Here is a 10,360-nt window from a genome sequence, read left to right on the forward strand (position 1 = left end):
GAGATAGAGGGGTGGTGGGAATCCCAAACGATTTTCCTTCTGAATTGAGACTCAAGAAGTTTGGAGTGCAAGGTTCACACTCAGCAAGCGGCAAAGACCAGGCCGGAGATCCACAGGGTGAGGTTCCTGAATGGTCACTAGGTTGTCACAGTCTGCAGGCGCACAGACCTCTCGGCCCAGACTAACCCCCTAAGTGCACACTGGAGGTAGGTGTTAGAAATGTATTGTAGGGAAGACAGTGGCCCTCCACCAACTCAGGGGACATAGTCTCTGTTCCTCCTCTGCCCCTACAATCTCCACTCTACCCTCGGGCTGTGGCGAGTGGAGGATACAAGATGGAAGGGCACGAGCCCCTCCCTTGGAAGACTAAAGAACCCAGGGCATTTTTATAAATAGCTACATCGTTAATGTTTTAACCACTTTGAAACACACAGCAAGTTGAATATTTATTTAAAAATAAATCTCAAAAATATCTATTTACAGTAGAGTAAGAGAGGCATGTGCAAACAACAGAAAGGGGGGAAAAGTCAGTCCCAGTGTGGAAGGTCCACCCTTCAGAGAGCTAGAGCCAACTTCACAAACCCCAAGGCTGAACTGAGCTGTGGAGGCAACAGGATGACATTAAGCGAATCCTGGACTGGGGTCACCTTCGATACGTGGAGAGGCAGTGAAGTTGGGTGGGGGGCTGCCGCCGGGGATCCTCGTGTTTGGGAAAGGGTGGTGGAGGGATGAGCCAGTGGATGAGGCCCGGTGTGGCAGGAGGGCTCATTTCACAAGCCAACAGGCCTCTAGCTCACCACTCCAGGTGGGCGTTCGGAGGGGACCTGGAGGGCCCTTCCCAGTCCAAGTTGGCTTTGCCGTGGGAGCAGTCGGCATGGCAAGAGTCCCAGAGATAGAAATCCTCTTTGAGAGACAAAAACAAAAGAATGGAACAGGGAGTGATAGCAAAAATGAATCTGAATGCAAGTGCCACCCGTCTCTCTTGCCAGGTGGTGAAGCAGCCATCAGCTGACATATCTGAGTCGATACGGGAACTCCCACATGGGGCAGCAGGCCACACGATCCCCCCCCACAACCACGTGGTCAAGTGCAGGCCTCTGCTTCTGGGATCAACGTGTTAACGTTTCTTCCCCGTGAAACCAGAAAGGTCAGTGGTGTAGCCCTTGTAGCAGGGAGGTGCAAGGTCGAGTCTATCTGTACACGAGATGGGAGAACTGGGCGGACTTGTAGTTCAGCTGGTTGTTGGGCATGAACTTGTGCAGCTCGCTCTTTTTGCAGCAGGGGTCGTAATGGTAGGTGCTGAGGCAGGCGTCGCAGGAGGCTTTCGAACATTGGGTGCAGGTGTTGGCGGCCCCGGGGCGGTCACAGAAGCCACAGCGGGTGGCGGCTGCAGAGGAGGGCTTGGATTTCGAGTGGAGGTGCGGCGGCCGGTCGAGGCCCTGCGTCTGGCCTGCATACTTCTCCCGCAGAGATGACCCGTGGGCCAGGCTGTCGTGGGCGGAGGCCTTGCTGGGGAAGCCGCCGGGCTTGGAGGCCGGGGAGCAGGCGAGCAGGCTGTCGCAGCGCTGGCAGAGGGAGGAGCTGCAGGACAGACCGCAGTTTTGGCACTTGGAGAGGGCGGACTCTTTGGCGGGGGGCGAGCGCTTGTGGTAGATGGGGTGGGCGTCGTTTCTGACCAGCCAGACATCTGGCCGCAGGGCATCCTGCCTCCGGTACGTGGCCCTGGGTTCCGAGTCTGTGTACAGATCCACATCCTCCTGAGCAGAGAAGTACGTGCCACGCAGCAAGCCAAGGCCATTGTTGGGGGAGGGGGATGGCAGGTCATCCGGGCTGCCGTGGGGGGAGCTGGACATGGTCAGGAGCGAGGGGGACGGGCGGATGATCTCGTCCTTGAGGTCGTCCCCCAAGTCTGCTGCCACAGGCTCCTTCCGCAGGCTCAACGAGGTCTTCAGGGGCGGCTTCCGGCTCTCCCAGTAATTGTCATAGGTGTCCACCGACCTTGAGGGCTTGGTTACACGGGGCTTGTAGTAGTCCTTGGCTGCCCGCTCGCTGGCCGACTTCTGGAGCACCACGCGTGCCATGGAGGTTGTCAGGTGCTCCCGGCCCTCGGCCCGGCGCCGCAGGGCATCTGAGCAGCCTCGCACGTCCTCCGCGCTGCTCTTGCGCTCGCTCACCACGTCCAGCTCAGAGTAGCCTTTGTCCTTGACTTGGGAGTGGATTTCCAGCATCTGTTCACACTCCACCTTGGCCAGAAAGAGTTCAAAGGAGACCATCTTCACTTGGAGGGTCTCTACCAGCTCTTTGAGCTTGTACGCAGTCCCCAACTCGGGCACGTAGCCCATGTAATTCAGGATGGCTCGGATGTCCTCTTCCAGTAATGTGGACTTGACGTAATAAACAAAGGGGCCCGTGTAGGTCTAGGGGAAGGAAGGGGGGTAGAAAAAGAGAGGTGGGTGTTTCTCTCTGAGGCACACAACGAACGGAGCCTGCATCAGAGCGTATCCCATCAAGTCTGAACCGGAACACACAGGGAGAGGAAGGGGGAGTGATCTCCACGGCAGTGTCTCACTGTGGAAGGCAGAGGCTAATGCTTCCCAACAGCTCGGCGCACGGGTCTGAGGGAAATGACGCAGCGCTCCTTTTTCCAGCGTAGGGAACAAAGCCACTAGCTTTCTACGTGGGGTGCAGCGGCTCTGCTCCTTGAGGAAGAGCAGGCACAGCACCCATGAGCAATGAGAATATTCCTTTCTGGCATTTCTACAAAGGTTTGAAGCATACGTTAGGCGTAGCCTGACTTGGTGGAAACTCTCCTGAGCCATCACTGCCTTTGGAATGATTCAGAATTCTGTCTCGAGTTCATCCTCCTCCCCGCTCTCTGCTTTCCTCCGCTTGCGCGGACACCTGCAGCAGCCTCCTAACGGTCTCCCCGGCTGACTCTTGCCCCTCTACAATCTCTCTCCCGTACAGCAACCAGGAGGATTCTTTTCCAATGTAAACCTGATCCCGGCACTGCCTGCTTCCCAGCCCCCTTAAAATAAATTCCAGCCCTCTGCCCTGGGCTCCAAGGCCCTGCACAACCGGGTACTGCCCACCTTTCCAACCTCAGTTTCAGATGTGAGCTGCCAGGGGTGGGGAGCCAGTTAAGAGATGACACCAGGCAGAGGGGCCAGGTGGGGAGCCATAGGGGCAGTTCTGGTTGTTATCTCAAAGGCAGTGGAGAACCTGGGGGAGCCCGCGAGCAGAGGAAGGATGTGATTAGATGGGCACAAACCCTCTCAAGATGGACTGGAAGGGGCAAGAAGGGAGAAGGGAGACCAGTGTGGAGAGCCCGTCCCTAGACCTTACCTTGATGCTTCTGAATTCCTTCTTCCACGGGTAGAGGAAAAGGTTGACACCCACCGTTTCGAGCACACTGAAGGCACAGTGCAGAGCCCGCAGACTGGAGGAGCTCAGTGAGCGCAGAGAGCTCTCCACCACCTCATAGAACTGGATCAGCCGGAATCGATAAAAGGGATCCACCTTGTGCAGGCTGAGCAGGGTCGAGGCTGCCACCCGCAGGGACTCATCACTGCCAGGCCGCTGCTTGCTGGGGGTGGTGTCCACTTTGCCTTCATGGAACTGCACGTACTTCCGAAATAAGTCATCCTTATATTTTGCATCCATTGAACTGGGCTTCCCCATCCGATCCGATCCAGGGACGGGGGCTACCTTATTTCCTCCATGGCTTCTGAGTTAGAGGCAGGGACATTGCTAAAAGCATTGACATGTCGCCTGCCTGGACCAGCAGAGTGCTCTGCAAGAGGAAGAATAAGCAGCACATCATTCCTTGAAATGGTCCACGTCCCAGCTTGTAGCAGCTGAGGCCAAACAAAAAACAGCTGTCCTGAGCTACACTGGGCACCACCAGCCCCTGGCCCTCAACACATTTAGTGAATAGGTACACCATGTTGTAGTGGAAACAAGACAGATAAGGTCCTTGACTTTGCTGAGCTCACAAATGAAAAATATGATTGGGGCACCTAACCTGGTTTCATGGGGATGGGGGATGGTTAAAAAGCCCCTGAGAAAGTGACGGTTAGACCCAAAGGATGAGGCGTCGGCAGGGAGGAAGGCCCTGAGCTAACACTATCAGCACTTACTACCTGCCAGGTGCCTACATGGACTAACTCATTCCATCTTCTTAAACAACTCGAGGAGATAGGCACTGTTGTTATCCCCATTTTACAAATGTGAAAACTGAGACATGAAGACATCAAGAAACTTGCCCAAAGTTACAGGACTATTAAGAAGCAGAGCTGAGATCAGAGCCCAGGCAGGCTGGCTCCCAAGTCCGTCCCCTTAACCACCACACCCCGCTTTCCTGAGGCGGGAAGGAGCCTGGCATGTGAACACAAAGAAGGCTAGTGTGGCTGAAGCAGGGAGAGGAGGGGAGTCACAGGAGATGAAGCTGCCGGCAGAAGCAGGATCCTGATCCCCAAGGTCTCAAAGAGTTGTACATTTTATTCAAAGAGCCAAGTGAAGCCCCTGATCAGTTCAAAGCAAGGGGAAAAGGGACATGATCGTATCTGCAATTTTTTTTAAAAAGACCACTTTGGGGCTTCCCTGGTGGTGCAGTGGTTGAGAGTCTGCCTGCCGATGCAGGGGACACGGGTTCGTGCCCCGGTCCGGGAAGATCCCACATGCCGTGGAGCGGCTGGGCCCGTGAGCCATGGCCGCTGAGCCTGCGCGTCCGGAGCCTGTGCTCCGCAACGGGAGAGGCCACAGCAGTGAGAGGCCCGCGTACTGCGAGAGGGAGAAAAAAAAAAAAAAAGACCACTTTGGCTGCTGAGCCCTGGAGAGTGCCTTTATCCATCTTCGATTTTTTTGTTTGTTTTTTTGGGCCATGCCACATGTGGGATCTTAATTCCCAGACCAGGGATCGAACCCATGCCCCCTGCAGTGCAAGCGTGGAATCCTAACCCTGGACCGCCAGGGAATTCCATATCCGACTTTTACAGTCTGCTGTTGGGAGAGGAAAGGACATTCAGAGCTGGGACACACAGGATTTATACACTCTTGCTGTCTCCTTGGCCACTTGTTAGTAGAACATGTACAGATCCATCAGAATTCTTGGTGTTACGATGCTGGGAGCAAATCTGGATTCATGGAGGGACCTGCCAGGCCAGGGGAGGCAACACAGCATCGGGGTTACAAACAGATTGCAAAGCTGGACTGCCTGGGTGTGAACCCTGGATCTGCTTTTCTAGGTTACTTGGGCAAACTACTCAACCTGGGCCTCAGTTTTCTCATCTGAAAAAGGGGGTTAATAATAGCACTTATAGTCCAGAGTTGGTGGAAGGATTATATGTAATCAGTATAGAAAGCTCTTCAGAATGCCAGCTCAAAGTAAGCCCTTGATACATACAAGCAGACATTTCTGGTGTCTGAAGGTGCTAGACCCTCCAAGCATCCTCAAGGATGCTTGTAAGATCAGAGTGATGCAAATATCTCCGACTGGGGGGTGGACATGCATTTTCACACTCGCCCGTCCTACCTTTCCTGACCACAAGCTCATGGGTGCAGGGATTGCGACCAAATGACTCAGTAAGGGTCACAGTGCCAGAGCAGGTTACATGCTTCATAAACACTGCTGCCTGAGTGAAGGGTGGGGTCCTGCTGGCTGTGGGAAATGTTGAGGGACCAAAAAGAAGCCGCGGTGGGATGGGACGGACCTGTGGAGTCCTTTAGCAGATCTGAGTTCAGCTCAGAAGTTCTAAGGGCCTACCACCCATGTCTCAATGAGCCACTCCTCTGGCTTCTCCACAGTTTTGGGGAGACACCCAGGGGTCTTAACTGTTGGGTGAGGGGTAAGACATGCAAGAGAATTAGGGACACAGAGAGGTCACCTTCTCCCACCCACTGCCCTGCCAAGGAAGCCCAAGGCTTCAGGAACAAATAGAACAAATAGGCCTGAGGAGCACACAAGGCAAACAAATCCATTTGGGATCAAATTCTACCTCCTGACCAACGTCTCTGTGGTCCTCAGAGCAGTCTTTCCCTTCCCTCTTAAGGTCCACCCACAAGGACCCTTCTGTCTGCTCCTCAAACACATCAAGCCCATTTCTACCTCAAGACCTTTTTTTTTTTTAAAAGGCCAGGTAACCTTTTTGTTTTGTTTTGTTTTTAATTCATTTATTTATTTTTGGCTGCATTGGGTCTTCGTTGTTGGGTCTTCGTTGCTGCGTGCGAGCTTCCTCTAGTTGCAGCGAGCGGGGGCTACTTTTCGTTGCGTTGCGCAGGTTTCTCATCGCGGTGGCTTCTCTTGTTGCAGAGCTCGGGCTCTAGGCACGCAGACTTCAGTAGTTGCGGCTCGCGGGCCCTAGAGCGCAGGCTCAGTAGTTGTGGCGCACGGGCTTAGTTGCTCCGCGGCATGCGGGGTCTTCCCAGACCAGGGCTCGAACCCATGTCCCCTGCATTGGCAGGTGGATTCTCAACCACTGCACCACCAGGGAAGTCCCTACCTCAGGCCTCTGCACATGTTGTTCCTTCTGCATGTTCTTCCTTTGATTCCTCCCGTCGCTGGCTCACTCTCATCATTCAGGTCTCAGCTCAAATGTCATCCCTCCGAGGCTCTCCCTGACAACCGCAGCTCAGTAAATCCCACTTGCCCTGTCCCTCGTTATTGCGTTACCCTGGGGTAATCACCATTTGAAATTACCAACTTTATTCATTTACTAGCTTCCTCTCTTTGTCTCCCACCAATACCCAGTAAGCTCCACAAAGGCAAGGACAGTGTCTGTTTTGCTCACCATGATGCCTCACACAGCTCCTGGCACACAGTAGGTGTTTGATAAAACAGGCGAAATGATGCTTTACTTTCTCATTTAGCTCTCCCCAGAATTCTGGGAGACCAGCAAGAGCGAGAAGAAACCGAGGCTCCATGACATGACGTGCTGTCTATAGCTCAGTGTTAGGAAAAGGTGGATCCCAGATTCCACTGGCCTTATGACATGAAACCTGTGTACCTCCCACCACCCCATGATTCCTGAGCTCAACAAGTATGCAGCACCTACCCTATGCTGGGCCCTAGGCTGGGTGCAGTGGGGGGAATGTGGGGTGGATAGGGGACAGTAGGGAACAGAAGCTGAGAAGGTAAAGCTCTGCCCTGAATTCTACTTGAAAGGGCTTACTGCCCAGTATCAAATTATGTATGTTCTCTTAAAAAATAAAATTGTATTACAACCTGAGAGAAGACATCACTGTCCTTGCTAAAAAAAACCCATATACATGTACCATTTTTTATTTATCCAAAAGAAGCTTTCATCCAGCCTCTGGCCCCAGGGACTGTTTTTTAGTACACCTGAGAACAATTTAAACAGAGGGACATCAAGTCTCCTAAACACTGCTGTGATTTTTCTCCAAGGAAGTCAGCCTTCAGCCAATAGAGACTGATTTTTTTTTTTTAAAAACAAAGTCAGCCGCCCTCAAGCTCAGCGTCTGCTGCTCTGTAATCACACCACAGTCCACACCCTTGTTTACGGCTGGCAGATAAACAAGGAAAAGGGATCCAAATAGCCCAGTTGGTATTCAAAGTCCCAAAGTCAAGGATAGGAAACTCATCTAAGAAAAATCTTGAACCAACCTAGGTAGGTGAGAAAACAGGTGAAAGAAAATGAATGCTAAAAGATAATTAAGGCAAGGAGAGAAGGAAACTAACAATTATTGAAGTCCTACTATGTGCTAAGCATTGGGCTTTCCACTTTAACTGCATCACCCAGTTTAATCCTCACAATTCTACGAGGAAACAGACCAAGGCTCAGCCATTAAACAATCTGCCCAACACAGCTTGAATGGGTCAGAGCTGGAATCTGAACTTGGGTTGACGGGCCCTGCAGCCTGTGCTTTTTCTCATTTATCTCACTCATTTATTGTTACCATTAGTACCATTCACCAAGGGATTAGTACATAAGGGCCCTTTGCTAAGTGCTCCGTGAAAATCAATGAAACCCACACGACAACCCCAGGGTTAAAAAAGAAAAAACTGAGGCTCAGAGGGGCCAAGTCGCTTGCCCTAAGTCACAAGGCTAGGAAGAAGTGGCTCTGAGATCTGAACCTAGGTCTGAGGCCAAAACCCTGACTCAAGCTCTGAGCTGTGCTGCTTTTAGGCAAAGCTGTCCTGCTGCTGGACAGCTCTTCTTGAAAGGGCTCAACTAAGTCAGAACGCCCTATGGCAGGGCCAGCAGAGTTGAGCTCTAAAAATTCCTGTAGTAGCAAAATTCACATCTTCTCACACAGAATGGGGCTGGAAGAGCCACAAATCTATTTATGACGTAAGCTCAAGGGCCAAGAGGAGAGGCGACCAGAGCCGGGCCAGTGGTAGAGCAGCTGACATCATCCCTCCTGAATTCATTCCTGAGAATACAGGCTGCATTGTAGCTGGTGTCTCTTCTGAGCATAGAGCCAGCAATTTATTCCTAGCACTCTGCAAAAACAACAAAAAACACGCTCTCTGCAAAAACAGCGTGGTTACAGGAGACCAAGACAGCCTGGTGACAGAAGCCATTAATTTCTCCAAGCAACCCAAGGATTGGAACGCCAAGATGTGCCAGTGTGGCGGAAAGAAAAAAAAAAAAATGGCACCGTGAACGTCCCTAACAGAATCAGACGGGTGCCCAGAGCCAACAGGCCTGGTCAGCACTTCCTGCACCCATAATCCGGGTCCCCTTTGAAAAGCAAAGCAATGAAGAGAGAGATATTGCAGTCAGGGAAGTGGTGGATTTTAATTATTATTTTTTAAACATCTCAAAGGAAAGCTATATCTGTTTAAAACCTCACTAAACGGAATTGAAATGATTCTGGAGAGCAAAGCATGAGCTTGGCTTTACCTCAGCTGGCCCATTCAAGCAGAAACATTCTCCAAGCAGCATTTGAAGGCGCCCCCTCCCTGCACAGACAGAAGCTATTTTGGGCCCGGCATCGCCCCAGTCCACAGGTTTATGTATCCCTGGTCTAGCTTCAAGAGGCTCAGAGTTTCCCTGGCCTCCAAACAGCAGCAAGGGGAGCGCAGAACAACCCCCTCCACCTCCGCACCCCAATCCTCTGCATTCATCCCCAGCCCAAGGCCCGTGAGACACATCCTAGGCAACCTTCCACTGGCTGTGAAGCGCCAGAGGGTCCCCACACCCCAACCCAGTTCCAGAGAGATTCAGAGAGAGGGTTTCCAAACCTTTGAAAATAATCTCAGCGATGCTGAAATTGGGCTTCCCCAGTGGCAGCTGCGACTCGCAGAGGGGCTCTGGAGCAAGGAGGTTCTCCTCCCTGCAGGGAACAGAAGCTGGCGACTGCTATTCCCAGCCTGATAATTCCAACAACCTCTGAGTGCGACATCAGTTGTGAAAAACACCCTAGTCCCAAACTCGGGCTCTCCCCACGGGTCTGTGAATTAATTAACAGCAGCTATCATTTATTGGACGCCTGCTGTATGCCAGAGACTGTGCTTCGCATGCATCTCACTTCATCCCCACCACGGCCCTAGTAGGCAGGTTCACTCCCCATTTAACTAATCAGGCAACTAAGGCTCAGAGACGAAGTCACTTGCCCAAGGTCACACAGTGAGTACAAACCCCAGTATGCCGGCAGAGCGTGAGCTGGGGACCACTGCGCGGTAACTGCCTCACGGTGGAATCGGGGTGTCCTCCTGCCTTGTTAGTCGCTGTAGAGGGGGTGTTCCTCCTGAGCTGCTCTTAGCCACCCTGGGGGAGTGGGGATCCTGAGAATTAAATGGGCCCCCGGAGCGCCGAAAAGACGGGCCCGCCCGTCGCCCCCACAGGCCGCGAAGGGACCCCGCTCCCGTGCCGGCAGAGCCCCGCCTAACCGGGGGGCCCCCTCCGCCGGGGAAAGCCCCAGAGGCCTTTTCCGCCCACGGCCGCCCCGCACTCACCCCGGCACTGCCGCCGAGGACGCCCCGGCCGAGGGGAGCAGGAAGGAGCCGCGGCCGCCGCCGGAGCCAGGCCCGGCTGGGCTCTCGCAGCTCCGGCCGGCTGCAGGGGACAGAAACCAGTAGCCCGGGGCCACGGCGACCCGGAAACACTCAACCAGGAAGTGACGTCTCTCGGAGGCGGGTCCAAAGGGAGGCCCGGCCGCAGCTACGCCCTGGGCTGGGGTGAGGCCGTTGCTCGCTGGCGGTGGAGGAAGAAGCGGGAGGCAGAAAAGTGAGCAGAGAGGCCGCGGAGTCCCGCTTTGAGGTCTAAAGGCCCACTGCCTCTGCTGGGGCTGGGACCCGGAAATAAACGTGCCGGAAGTGACGCACGCCCTCGGTCACAGGATGGCGGCTGGCCGGGTTGTCATAGGAACCGGTCTGTAGTGTGGAGATGGTAGCTCG

The 10,360-nt window shown here is 53.6% G+C and overlaps 1 protein-coding gene across 1 annotated transcript; it reads right to left on the reverse strand.

The window, feature by feature from the left end:
• Positions 1-1,190: 1,190 nt before the first annotated feature.
• Positions 1,191-10,006, reverse strand: SPATA2 (spermatogenesis associated 2; the record flags this gene model as incomplete). Its single annotated transcript, XM_082858305.1, has 3 exons — positions 9,920-10,006; positions 3,346-3,793; positions 1,191-2,417 (listed from the first exon to the last, which is right to left on the reverse strand). The coding sequence occupies exons 2-3, from the start codon at positions 3,679-3,681 to the stop codon at positions 1,191-1,193; spliced, it is 1,563 nt and encodes a 520-aa protein (XP_082714431.1). The 5' UTR covers positions 3,682-3,793; positions 9,920-10,006.
• Positions 10,007-10,360: the final 354 nt, after the last annotated feature.

Source organism: Leucopleurus acutus (genome assembly GCF_964270905.1).
Source record: "Leucopleurus acutus genome assembly, chromosome: 16".
Taxonomy (NCBI): Eukaryota; Metazoa; Chordata; class Mammalia; order Artiodactyla; family Delphinidae; genus Leucopleurus; species Leucopleurus acutus.